The sequence below is a fragment of the Amphibalanus amphitrite genome, unplaced genomic scaffold (assembly GCF_019059575.1).
Source record: "Amphibalanus amphitrite isolate SeventyFive unplaced genomic scaffold, NRLGWU_Aamphi_draft 000000F_arrow, whole genome shotgun sequence".
In the NCBI taxonomy this organism is placed as follows: domain Eukaryota; kingdom Metazoa; phylum Arthropoda; class Thecostraca; order Balanomorpha; family Balanidae; genus Amphibalanus; species Amphibalanus amphitrite.
In genome coordinates this window covers 2,261,184-2,274,778 of record NW_024881498.1, presented here as the reverse complement: position 1 = coordinate 2,274,778, position 13,595 = coordinate 2,261,184, and the positions used below count along the sequence as shown (strand labels likewise).

The window sequence follows — 13,595 nt, the reverse complement described above, 5'->3', positions numbered from 1 at the left end:
ACCCAATTTTAAGGTCCTAGGTCATTGGTTGACCTTCCAAGCCAGGTCAATGACCCAAAGTCGGAAAAATCGGGACCTGTTAGAAAGTCGTAAAGTGTGGCTGCTAAGGGGTTTTTCGGGGTGCTGATCACGAATATCGTGTTAGTTTTGATCACAGATGATGTCTTTAAGCATTAAGACCAGGTCGGGTCAGGTCAGGTCAGGTCAACCAGTAGGCGTCGTGACGGGTATTCGTAGTACGTGTCAACCGCCTCTGACAGCTTCGTGACATGTTACGAAGTCACCAAAACTACTTCTTAAATGTTCAAATGGTTGCTAAATTCGAATTCAGCTCCAAAAACTAGCCTAGAAACATGTAAAACTCGAAAAAGTGAACCGAGGTCACCAAAGGTCAATGACCTGACCTGACCGTCAGGTGACCTTGAGGGGAGCAGCATCAAATGACATGTTGAACGTTTGAAACCACGAAAAGCTTGCAAACGCGCGGCTAATGCGAGCCGACAGTACGCGACATCGCGATTCCGGTCAAACATGGTATCGGAAAAGAGGTCACAGGTCAAAGGTTATTTGGGTCAGGGTCATGAAAATTTCAGGGTAGGTGTAAAATTGGTCAATACAAGGGTACTGAAAGTTTCGTCGCAATCGGCCGCTTTTTGCGCGAGTTATTCGCGAAAAACCATGGGGGTCCATCCGACCCCCCATGGGGTCCATCCGACCCCCCCCCCCCCCTCTACACATGCGAGGGTTAATTCAAAATATCAAAATTTAGAGGACTTGGAAGCAATTATTTGGTTTCTTAAAAGTGCGACAAATGTTGCGCGCAAAGTAGCACCATATACTAGCACGGCGACAATTGTCTTTTAATAAGGTCTTATTGTTGCTAATTTGGGCTTTAGGGTGCGCCTTTTACCAAAGTTTAGTATCTGATTTAAAAATCGCTAAGTCTGCACAGACGTCACAAAATCAGCGGGGGCATTCAAATGCATTAGCCCCTCTGAGTTAGAGCGCTTCAGACTTTGAAATTATCGATTTCCTTTTTAAGGCATTTCTCGATGTTGTGAGTACCCAAACCGGTAATTGCGAGCAAAGGACCCCAATTTGGCTATCTCAACTCAAAACTAATGTCAAGTTGGGATCGTCACTTAAATGAAAAGTACTATTTAGAAATTCTCAGGACTCCGGCCGTGCCGTGTTTTGTGTGTCCACTCTGCGCTGAGGACCGGGCCGTGTGTGTCCGCGCCGTATGTGTCCTGTGTCGGCTCCGTGTGTATAGTCGACAAGAGAATGATGTTCCACTTCTCACTGGCAATTATTTGCCTGGAGTGATAGGCTGTGCCGCATCACACGGGCTGAGTTCACAAATTATAGCTTTGTCCCAATGCTCACAATCGACACGCTTAATTGCGTGATAAACGGCACAACTTAGCGCTCCGGTCAACTGATAGCTTCTGAGGAGTGGAACATCATTCTGTAGTCGACTATACCTCTGTTTGTCCGTGTGTCCTCCTCAGGGCCGGGCTGTGTGTGCCCTGTGTCCGCCCCTGTGTGTGTCCCGTGTCCGTCCCCTGTGTGTGTCCTGTGCCCGCCCCTGTGTGTGTCCTGTGCCCGCCCCTGTGTGTGTCCGGTGTCCGCCTCAGGGCCGCGCCGTGCCGACAGATGGCCGACGAGGGCGGTGCGCTGGCGCCGCACGGAGTGCCGGCCAGCCCCATGCCGCGGGCGCTGTCCTCGTCCCGACTGCACGACCAGGAGCCCGGCTACGGCTCGACCAACTACCGCGCCCAGGACGGCACGCTGGCGCCGCCGGGTGAGTCGGCCCCGCAGTCCGCACCAGTCACCACAGAGCCACAGAGATGCACACCGCACCGCCCCAGGACATTATTGAAATGGCTTTAATATCAGCACTGCCCAGTGACCTGCAATATCTTGATGCTTGATACAGCAAATCATTTCGCTAGTGTCTTCGTTTTACTCGCTTATGTAGATGCATACACCATATGAAAACGACATTGTGTGGAATGTGGATACGATTCCCGAAGAAACATAACCAGCACGCTGTTTTCTTTTTTCTAGGTGGCACTAACCCATTCACTGCTGGAGACATGAGCGGGACAGGCGGCGGAGGCAACGGCGGCGGCTACAACTACGCCGCGCTGAAGACAACCAACCCGCACAACCCGTTCCTGCCGCTCAACAACAACGAGGAGAAGCTCCGTCTGGATGCCATCGCCACGGAAAAGTACGCCGACGAGCCGGCCGACTGCTCCTTCACGCGCCGAAACTTCAAGGTGAGCGCGCGGCCGGCAGCGCCGGGCTGTCCAATGTCCATACCTACAAACGGGATGGGAGCCGGGGCGCCGGTGTATGTGTGTGCGTGGGACGCGCGGTTCTAATGGAGCTTATAGTCTCATTTTTTCCAGTAGTGTGCCATTTCCGCATTATATGGGATCATGTGTTGATAATTGTGAAGAGTGGAGCAACAGCTGTCAGGTGACGGCTATGGACGAACTATGAACTAAAAATGAAAGAACGGTGCAGCTATCAATTGCTATATTGAAATAGACAGCTCTTCATTCTAGGACGAACATGGACTCAGCTGACCTTTGCCGTCAAAAACTCAACGACAGCGCAACGTTTCATCCGCTATATGGCAGAACTTCGGCCTAATAAACTCTAACCAGCCCCCATCTGGCTTACGCCTGTAAATCAGCAGCCTGCAGCGAAAATCTGTAGTTTTTAGGAAAAATTTACAACGCCTTTGTGTGGTATATTTGTGACTTGCGCACCAAATGGTGCCCATGCGGTGGCCAGCCGGCTCGATGACCGTGTGCCCGTCTGCTCTCCGGACAGGAGTTCACGGACACGTACAACCGGCAGCTGCGGGACGGCATGGTGGTGAAGGCGCCGCAGCCGCAGCTGATCTACCACGCGCCGCAGCCCGAGAGCGCCGCCGCCGCCGCCTACGCCTGGTAGAGCCGCCGCAGCCGTCGCCGCCGCGGCAGCGGCAGCGGAGTGAAACGCGCTGGTGCAACGCTCCACCACAGGCTGCCCGTGCACCCCGCGGCGATACAGCTGCCGCACCGGGCGACATGCGCTATAGATCTCACAGCGGTAGCTTTGGAAAACCACACCACACATTGATTAGTCTTCTCCGGTTGACAGCTCGAGTCATATGACTCCTTATACCGTGTCTACTGTATATTTGCTCATATGCAGAGGTACATAGACGTCTAGGAATGAGATGAAAGTACGAGAGGCACATGTCTGAACTCTGAACAGTAAACAATAAACATTCCCGAAGCCCGGTATGGGTCTGCCATGCCTGCTATACCACTCAGCGGTGAAAACAGCTACAAGCAGTTCTCAGCGGGCGCGCCGGAGGCCGGTAGCCCCGATCGACACCCTGCCCTGGAGGGCGCGGCCCAGTGCCCAGGGACGCTGGGCGGTGCGGCAGCGCGCCCAGACGGTCTGAGGCGCGCAGCTCTGCGCAGATCAATGTATTCGTCGTGTGGTGGTCCTTGCTTTTGTCAATATCATAACAAGTGTGATGTATTTATTACTCGAAGCGGTCGTGGTAGAGTAAATGTTGACGCAGGTCTGCAGCATCGCACGTAGACCCGCCCGGAGAGCTTGTATCCCTGTGTAAGTACGATGTGTACGGTAGGCTCGCATCCGTGTTTAATTTCCGAAGGCTTTGCAAGACATCGCCTTCTGAGCAGGCGGCTGTAGCCGTTCCAGGCGAGTAGCGCCCGAGCCACCCTGTCCCTGCCTTTGTACTCGTACGTTCTGTGGTCTGGTCAGAGGGGGGGGGGGTACACTGAGAATCTGCTGCCATGTTCGGAGCGGGCGGGAACATCTGTTGCGCGTCAGTGCATAGATATATGCTGGTACTTGCGTCTGAATGGATGAATGTTCTGTTATTGTGAAGCCCGTCGGCAAGTGTAGGTGGCTGCGAGGCGAAAGGTGAGGTGCCGCCCGCCGGCCCGTTTCGGTCCATTCCTGCAGCCGGCGAGGCCCCGGCCGTCCAGACTCTGCCGGTCTGACGAGGCGTCACGTGCAGCACGTACAGCAATAACGGCAGCTCATGGCGGAGCAGGGCCGGGGCCGCCACCCACCCACCCACCCCAGGCACCGGGCACCGGCTCAAACTCGGCTCAGAAACACAGCCGGAGCCAATACGTGCAGTCACGCTCAAAGAACCAAAGATATCTCGATTTCGGCACTGCGTGATGTCTAAGTTTATCCTAGTGTCAGCGCGGTGTCCCTGTTGATAAGTTATTGACATTAAAGGTTCAGATGTCAGCAGAACAAATTTTGACGTGATCAGAATATCAATAAACGTGAAATTAAATACGTTTGACCTTCACCGCTAGTTGAGGACTGTGTGCCATGGACTAGCTCCCGTGTTGGTTTGGACGAACAATACATTCTAGATGGAGCAGAGTCCGTGTTGCCAGCCGGGGAGCCAGCGATGGAGTACGGGGCCGCCGGGCACGCGGCTAGAGCGGCTCCGGACTGATAGCCAGATTGTGATCGGGCTCTTTTTAGATATCCGGGCTCTTTTTAGATCTTTGACCAAATCTGTGACGTCATCAGTTGACCTGGCTCAGCGAAATTTACTCACATGATAGATCCCCGGTGGGGCTAGCAAACACCGTTTGAGTTTTGAAAATCAGTAGGTAGCTTTCTGATATCTTGGGGATGGGAGGTCGACACCCCCTCCCCCTCCCACGGGTGGTAGGGTCTGGGAATTTCTCAAAGGAGTGCGGGTTAAAACGCCCCATACACATGCAGGTACTACCTACTTTTTCAATCCGAAGAAAGTTCCCAGATTTACTGACGATAATTTCGGAGCGAGCGAAGCGAGCGGAGTCTTAAAGCCTGGCTACACTATGCGTTTTCTGCGTGCGTTTTTTACGGGTTTGCGTGTTTTGCGTAATATCTTTATAGAAAAATAACTAACTATATTACGTTTTTGTGATGTTTATATCACATTTTAGGTGATATAAGTTTTATATTAATTTTTGTATATAACTAATGTAAAATTTATATTATCTATATTTTTTTCTTTAACGATAATACGCAAAAAACGCAAACCCGCAAAAAACGCACCCAGAAAACGCATAGTGTAGCCAGACCTTTACGTAGAATAACGGAAATTTCTGAATATGAGCGGCCGGCCGGCCGGCCGTGGTCACGCTTTTGCCACGCCTATATCTCAGCAACCACTTGACCGATTTACAAGCGGTAATTTTTATATGGTACCTGCATTCCTTCTACTAAGTATTGGACTATTCCCGATGCATGTGGGTGACCCCTTTTGCACGTGCCACGTGCAAAACGAAGAGATGTCAGTTTTGTAAAAGTTGCAATATCTCGGTAACTACTGGGCCGATTGCGCTGAAAGTTGGCATGTAGGTAGGCACCCACTAGGCAACGCATATCCATGTGCCACAATTGGGGTGCTGCTGCACGTGCACACGTACAGGAGTCGATTTTAGATCTCGAGAACGGCTGAACCGATTGCACTGAAATTTGGTATATGGTTAGGGACCGATTAGTAGGGTGCCGTGCAAAAGTCAGTTGCGACCCATTTGCACGTGCGCACGTGCAGGGTGCCGCTTCCAGATCTCGAGAACGGCTAGGCTGATTGCGCTCAAATTTGGCACATCGCTAGAGACCGGTTGGTAGGGTGCAGTCCATCAGTTAGTTGGAGGTACCCCCTCGCAATTTCGCACGTGCAAGGCCCATCCTCTCACTCGCTCCGTCGATCGCCCCAAAAGGCGTTTTACTGGTCTCATGTGTGCCAAGAATTGGCTGGGTTAGTGTCAGGCCCGTGTCGTCCCCTATCTCCGCGTGTGTCCACTAACACGAATGACGTCACGCATGTGGGCGGAGCAATGGGCGGAGCCTAAAGCACGCGGCAGTCCAAGCCGCCATATTTGAATTTATATTTCAATAGAATCTTGCCGATATTTTGGGTGAAGTCAATTTATATGGATAGCTTGGTGACAGTTTAGCTATACGAATAATAATTTATTATGGATGTGCGTATATTCAGCTTGGAATTGCAATTAAAGTTCCGCACCGCATAGATTCGAACTCGGGACCTTTGGAATACTGCGCGGGCACGCTAACCACTACACTACCGCGACCGCGCGGCGGCCGGCGGCAGGGAGGCTGCGGAGACATGGGGGGACATTTTACGCTTTTGTGAAAAAAGCAAAAGATTTAGCGAAAAACACGTAATAGATAACTTGCAGAAAATTGTCTGCTCTTTCAGATAACATACTAAGGTTTGATATATCTTGTGCAGACTTCATTCTACAGTGCTTCGAAAATCGCTCATTTACATGGGGATTGAACGGGGCTTCGAGACTTGACTCCAAATGACGTCACGAGCTGACGTCACGAAAAGGTAGAATCGCCGGACGACCCTACCTGGTATATAGGGCCTTGGTTAGTGTAAACTGTAGATCGTTCCCGGGTGGAGTGTGTTGGTGCGTGCAGTCGTAGCTGTTGACTAGCACGCCCGTGAAATCAATACTGTCGTACACCGGGCAGCGGACAGACCAGACCAGGCGGGCAGACCGGGGCCGGGGCGGGGGGGGGGGGGGAGGGCTGACTGGGGCCGGGGCGGGGGGGGAGGCGTGGGACAGTCAGGCCCAGAGTCCTAATAAATGACACTGCGGAGGGCCCACGCTCCCAGCGGGAACTGCCGTCGGTACAGGCGGAGAAGACGGTCGGCTCGACGGCTCTGGTCAGTGGTCAGCTATGGCGCTGCTCGTCAGCCTACATCCGCCAGTTGGCGAGCCGGCACTGCAGAGGAAGATGGCCGGAGATGGAGCAGACCACTGTGCACAGTCCAGCCGTACAGATATATTTCACGTTGCCACGACATCAAACAGCCCGTCGATAACAATCACCACCGACCATGCATAGCGGCTGCCGCACGCGGGGGCCGGCTGACGCCTGACCCGGCGGCCGGCCGCGCGCACACAGAGAGCTCACTGCAGGTGCACGGGACGCTCGCTGGTCCCAGGCAGCCGCGAGTGCCATGCACGCGCACTTCACGAACAACGCCCCGGACTGACTGCACAGGGGCCAGAGGTGGAATGATCGTCTTGTACATAGGACGCACCGAAAGCCAAAGATTGACATGAGTAGGAGAGCAGCAGAATAGTGAGTAGCACATCCGCGCCGTAGTAGGTAAGTACACGGAAAGGGCGGGCACGACACCATACAGATATAATGCATTATGCATTTGCAGTCGTGGGACAGGTCGACAATATGTGACTGCTGAAACGTGGAGACACTCGAGGGCAGACGCTACTGCATTGGCTCTCACCCCTCGTAAATACTCCTCGTTCTATACGGCAAGTCGTGCCGGCCCGGTGGTCGAACGGTAATCGAGGTCACGGCTCTTCAAGCTCATTTCATCTTAAACCAGCCGGCCGGATAGAGAATGGCATTGGCCGACCTGTCAACATGGATCTGCGTACCTGTCCGTCTGTCTGTCCGGCTCCATTGGACCCGGCTTGCCGCTCGAGGCTTGCTCACGCCGACATCAGAGCGAGGTACGCCAAACTCCGTCGGCTCCAGACGAGTGGCAGTCCGGTGTGGGTGAGCTCGCCGGCCACGTGCCGCTCCCGTACCGCTCAGATGAGGACGCCGCGCCGCTCAGATGAGGACGCCGCTCAGATGAGGACGCCGCTCAGATGAGCACGTCCTTGGTCTCGGGCAGTCGGAAGGCGGCCAGTCCGCCCAGCGCCAGCACCGCCACCGTTGTCAGCATCGGGATGGCCAGGTTGACGTCGATGAACTGGCCGAAGGTCAGCGTGCCCACGATGCCGGCCACGCGAGACACGGACGAGATGAAGCCGTAGCCGGTGGTGCTGCAGGGGCGACCGGGGGCGTCAGCACCACACGGACCGCGCGGCCAGGTCAGCAGGGGTCAGCGGGGCGTCAGCACCACACGGACCGCGCGGCCAGGTCAACGGGGGGTAGCGGGGCGACCGGGGGCGTCAGCACCACACAGACCGCGCGGCCAGCTCAGCGGGGAGGGGTCAGCGGGGAGCTCAGCGGGGAGGGAGGTGGTCCGAGCCGCAGCGGTCAACGTCAGTTTTATCAGCACCTACATAGACTTTTTACAGCGCCTCTAGTGAATAATAACAATAAGTAATAAATACTGATTAATGCATATTGCATATAGACTTCCAATAACAAAACTAATCAGCAGGCGTGCATAAATTAGCAAAAATACATTGAAGTACCCAACTGATCGGAGTAGTTCGATTGATAATTTGTGATAATTCAACTCCATTCAATTCGATTCAACTGAACAGTGTCGCTGATTGGATTATCCGCTGGATGCGCTGGTGCTCGTACCGCAGCTGGGTGGGGTACGCAAAGTGCCTGATTGGATTATCCGCTGGATGTGCTGGTGCTCGTACCGCAGCTGGGTGGGATATGCCTCGGTGGTGAGCACATCCAGTGCGTTCCAGCCGCTGATGAACACCATGTTGAAGGCGGCCTCGAACAGAATGACGCCGATCTTCGTCTGCAGGAACCACATGAAGAATCCCGCTCCGGAGGAGATCAGCAAGGAGCCCGCTGCGGAGGTCAGCCCGGGTCAGGTCATCGCGGCATCTCTGATCAGTGCTCGCACATAGAGCACAGACCGCTGTACTTACAGAGACGACCGGTTGGCGACAGGTTCAAATGTGTGGCCTCAAAGGTTTATGTTACTCAGCCTGCAAAAATACAATTCGTAAATCGCTCGTATTTTTGTATACAGGTGTATATTAAGCGTACGGACGTACCTACCTATATGCATTAGGTATACAGGTGTCAGGACAAATTTAATGACTAATAAAGAAGGCTATGCAAGTACTTCTTAAGTTCTTAACCCGGGCCGGGGGGGGGGGGTGTTTGAACAACCCCTTTTATATATATTCACGTCGACTTATGAAGTCGACGTGAATATAGGTAGCTCCTAGTTTTGTAAAGTTAATGCCTATATGCTTTCCGGTGCATTTACTAGGAAATTATCCGTTAGTTAATTTGGTGGATGCCGTGCATTATAGGTGCGAGCGTGCATTAATATCATTAACACACGCGTGCATTAATATTTCCTCAACGCATTCTAATCTAATGCATTGCTAGGCATTAGCTCGTGAAACAAGTTTGGTCTTAGACCTGTGTCGTTTGATCTTTCTGATTCGTTGTTTTGCTGTTTAGCAGATGAGTCGGGGTGCTTTAATTCAAAGCCTTCCTATTCATGAAACCATAAAAGCGCTTTCATACGCGAGTCACCCACTGTTTGATTTGCTCTAAGTGGGATATGCAGTCGTCTTAAAGTGACCCTCCCACCTTAACATTAGATTTGAGTTGAGATAGCCAAAATGGGGTCCCTGGCTCACAATTACTGGTTTCGGCACTCACAACATCGAGAAATGCCTTAAATCGGAAATATTGAATTTCAAAATTGCAGCATTTTGATTCAGAGGGGCTAATGCATAGGAATACCCCTCTGAATGTGTGACGTCAGCGCAGATATCTAACGATTTTTAAATGTTTGACTAAAACGTTTTGTAGCACGCGGTGGTATATGCTGCTTTGCGCGCAACAAGTGCCGAACTTTCAGCTGCCAAACTATTGCTTCCAAATAAAGTCGCTAGGAACAGCGGAGATCCCAAAAAGCAAACAAAAGTAAAAGTCTAATATCTTGAAAACCGGTGAATATTTTTCGGTAAAATTTGGTAGATATTCGTTTTCGCTCTTTCTGAACCGAGCGACATCACTTTCATGCCAATTCATAAACTTTTTTGAAGGTGGGAGGGTCCCTTTAACCATCACAAATGGATGATAAACATTTTGATGCAATACACGCCACAAATCAAGATCACGACAAATTAAATGAAAAAAAAAACACGCGTGCATATCTTCCGTGTACCCCAAACAAGCCATATCCCTTTTTCTTTTTCCATCCCCATTCCCCAAACAAGACCCTTTAGCTCTGCCGACGTGGGTGCTGCACCAGAAATCATGTATTAACACACGTAACGCATAGTTTTGGATGCATTAATGGCCTTAGTGCACTCGTGGGATGATTATTGCACACGTGTGTTCACTGTTCATGCACTCGTTTTGCTCGTGCACACTCGTGCAATAATCACCCCACTCGTGCACTAAACCCATTAATGCATCCAAAACCATGCGTTAAAGGGACTATCCCACCTTTAACATGGGGTTTGAGTTGAGATAGCCAAGTTTGCGGCGAGGTTCAGAAACCACTATCTATCGAGGTTGCAACCCCCGCGGCCTCTTGGTGTTGAAGAAATTCGTTCCCTTCATTTGAAAATGGGCCTTGCGCAAGGCCCTATCTTCAACATGGAGCGACCGTTAGTGTGACGTCACCTCGTTTAGTCATTCTGATTTAACCCGCGCCCTGCTGGGGGGGGGGGGTGTTTGAACACCCCCCTTTGTGGTTTTTCGCGAATATCTCAAAAACGGCGGCGCGGAGCGCCGCCGTTTTTGGTACACCTTATCATACATCAATTCTACACATGTTGTGAAAATTTCAGACCAAGGTCATTCAAGGTCAGGTCACCAGGTCACTTGAAGTGACCTCACCTCATAAAAACTTTCAATGTCTGTCATAGCTACACCGAGTGACCGATCGCTTTGAAACTTTCAGCGATTGCTAAGAGCAATAGCATGTACAAAATGTATATCTCAGAATTTTGATATTGATGACCTAAGGTCAGGTCAATTTTGCGACCTCCCCATTATAAGTCAATGGGAGAAAATTGAAATGCGCCTCTTTTGGATCAAAGACATTATACACACTCCCAAACACCGAATTACAAGTGGTTTAGACACACTGAACTTGAAAATGGTGTCCGTGACCCTTGTTTATGCCCTGAGGTCATCTTAGGTCACGAATGGTATCTAACAGTTTTTCGCAAATAACTTTTGATAGAGGCATGCTAGAGCGATGAAAACGCCTTAGATGTGTTCAGCTCGACGATACGGATCGACTGATATGCAATATGACCCTTTCCGGTCAGGTCATGACCTTGACCTGAGGTCAAATTTTCAAGTTGACCTTTCAAGGTCAAGTTATAGTTCATTCGATGCGTCTTGACGAGAGGAACACGATGATGGTAAAAGTAAGCTCGTACAAGGCTTGGGTCAAAAGTTATTGCAGAAAAACTGTTTTCGAAAATATCGGCTATTTTTGCAGTTTTTGCCCCCTGCAGGCAAAACCGTTGACCTTAGGTCAAATCTGAGAGGATTACTCAGAAAGGGCGTTAATAGGGCTATCGAATGCGCTTTTCCGCGGCGCTGTAGCTCTATTGGTTCCCGAGTTATGCGTTGGCTTCTTGGAAATTTTCGACATTCAACCTGGAAATCGGCGAAATTTTGCCTTCAATGACCTCTGGTGACCTGACCTTTGACCTGACCAAAAAATTGACCGAAGTGATTTCGTCATTATTTTTTACGCTCTTTCGAACGCCGCCTTCCGCGTATCGCTACGTGGCCCAGGAGCCGAGTTACAAGGGGGGGTGTTCAAACACCCCCCCCAGCAGGGCGTGGAAATCCAGGACCCCCAGCAGGGCGCGGGTTAAATGGGTTTGTTCGTTGAAAAATCGCTTAAATCTTGGTCTGAACTTTGTTGTGGTGCCTACAGAGTAAAAAGAATCAGCTTTATGACAGTAATGTGGCCTGGGGAAGAAGGTAATTTTGGGCTGTGACGTCACATATTTGAAAGTTTATGTTTGGAATTTGGGAAGCCTAAGATGTTTAATGAAAAATAAATGCCAGAACCGTGTTCCTGGTCATCCAATCTATAAAGTCGGGCACAATTTAACTGGTCTAAACAACATTTTAGAAGGTGGGATAGTCCCTTTAAGTACTGATAACATCTACACGACTCAGATTGTCGCCGAGCTCACCGATCATTTTGGCGCGCCCGACCCTGTCGAGCAGGTAGGAGGAGACGAAGCTGCCGGGTATCAGCGACAGCTGGCCGATCAGGTTCTCCTGGAACACGTCCACGTAGTGCAGGTTGTAGTCAAAGTCCAGCTGGCAGCCCGGCACCATGGCCTGGAAGCTGTTGTTGCGCAGCTCGCAGTTGCGGAAGCGCACGTTGGGGTAGATGTCTGTGTCGACGAATCGGTTCTCGACCAGTGTCGAGTTGAGGAACACGGTGCGCGATGACTTGATGTCGGTGAATACCGACCGGTAGATGTTGCAGTTGATGAAGTCGACGTGGTTGAGGGTGACGTCGGCCCACGTGCAGTTGACGAATGTGGAGTTGATGTACTTTCTGTTAGCGATGGTGCCGTTGAACAGTTTGTTGACGTAGCGCGCCTCGATTTCGTACGCCGCCTGGGTGACGTAGTCACGAGATTTGATCATCTTGATGAATTCGGGAAACCAGATGGAGAGTCCGTAATATCTGCGACACACCACACCATGATTAGCATCCTATCAGGATGCGGCATTATTATTTCAGCAGCAAACTATGTGAAATCAATCAAGTGATACATCGACTATGAGGGTCTGCTACCCTCTGTCATATTGAATTGCTATAAATCGAAAATAAGATATTTAAAAGATGTACTGTTTCCTCAAGCGGTGGACCTACGAGTATATAGGAACACGGCTGCGCAGGTACCCCGCCGAGGACCTATATAGAAACACGGATACCCCGTTACCCCTGCGGCGGACGTGCATAAAGTTGCATTATATTCACATTCAGACGCGGCGGTACCTACACACCACACAGGTACACGGCTGCCCCGCCCCGGTACCGGGCGGCAGCGCTCACCCGAAGGCGGCCATGAACCAGACGAACAGCAGGACGACGGTGGTGGAGCTGTGTGACGGCAGGAACAGCTGTGACACGCCGGCCCAGAACTGCCGGCATACGCGCGGCGCACTCAGCGCGGCCGCACACCGGCCCACCCCCACACGGCCGCACACCGGCGGCGATACACACATACAAACAAGATCGTGGCCGGCTCGGGTATTTATTGGGATCGGGGATTTAATATCGCATACACAGTCACCGACGACCAAAAGTTAAGATGGCTTCAAATTTCAATGTTTACATCGGTTTTTACCCACGAATAAACGTTTGTATATGTACGGTCTAATTGTGTCGAAGCTGTCCAATGCATCAGGAATCCATTGCACACTTATTTGGCAACTGTCATGATGTTAACGAACTTTTGGCGGCATGGGTTAATCAAAAATGTTAAAATTAAGGAAAGACTATCTGTTCAAACAAATCATATAGTTATGGTGTCCACGACAAGCCTCAGAGTAATGATCGGGAAAGCCTTCTAATTCTGATAGCCCAATAACACGTGCATGTCTACAGAGTTAGTGATTGCCGCACTTGAATAAATCATGTCTTCGTCTCAGATGTGCAATGTGTGGGCAGGGGCGTCGCCACGGATTTTGAGTGGGGGGGGGGGGGTCGGGTTCCTATGGGCCATCTCGGGCCATCTTCGTCTTGATGGGTAGGGGTGTTTACTGTTTTTAGCCACACTACCGGTTTTTTCGTGTGTTGAGAAAAACCTCGG

General features: G+C 51.1%; 2 protein-coding genes across 4 annotated transcripts in view; one reads left to right on the top strand and one right to left on the bottom strand.

Annotated features, from left to right (window-relative positions):
* The window catches only part of LOC122383378 (major facilitator superfamily domain-containing protein 6-like), a 47,665-nt gene extending 43,227 nt beyond the window's left edge, over nt 1–4,438 (top strand). The window contains exons 11-13 of one of the 2 annotated variants that reach the window (XM_043370133.1): nt 1,657–1,804; nt 2,071–2,285; nt 2,848–4,438. In XM_043370133.1, coding sequence (XP_043226068.1) covers nt 1,657–1,804; nt 2,071–2,285; nt 2,848–2,970 — 486 coding nt within the window. In that variant the 3' untranslated portion in view covers nt 2,971–4,438. The remainder of the gene's footprint in view (nt 1–1,656; nt 1,805–2,070; nt 2,286–2,847) is intronic. The other variant, XM_043370941.1, reaches the window with a different exon arrangement.
* Nucleotides 4,439–6,856: 2,418 nt separating this feature from the next.
* The window catches only part of LOC122382368 (synaptic vesicle glycoprotein 2C-like), a 58,401-nt gene continuing 51,662 nt past the window's right edge, over nt 6,857–13,595 (bottom strand). For both annotated transcript variants that reach the window (XM_043368037.1, XM_043368900.1), the window contains 4 exons: nt 12,836–12,924; nt 11,958–12,463; nt 8,451–8,610; nt 6,857–7,892 (listed from right to left, as the gene is read on the bottom strand). In XM_043368037.1, coding sequence (XP_043223972.1) covers nt 7,712–7,892; nt 8,451–8,610; nt 11,958–12,463; nt 12,836–12,924 — 936 coding nt within the window. In that variant the 3' untranslated portion in view covers nt 6,857–7,711. The remainder of the gene's footprint in view (nt 7,893–8,450; nt 8,611–11,957; nt 12,464–12,835; nt 12,925–13,595) is intronic.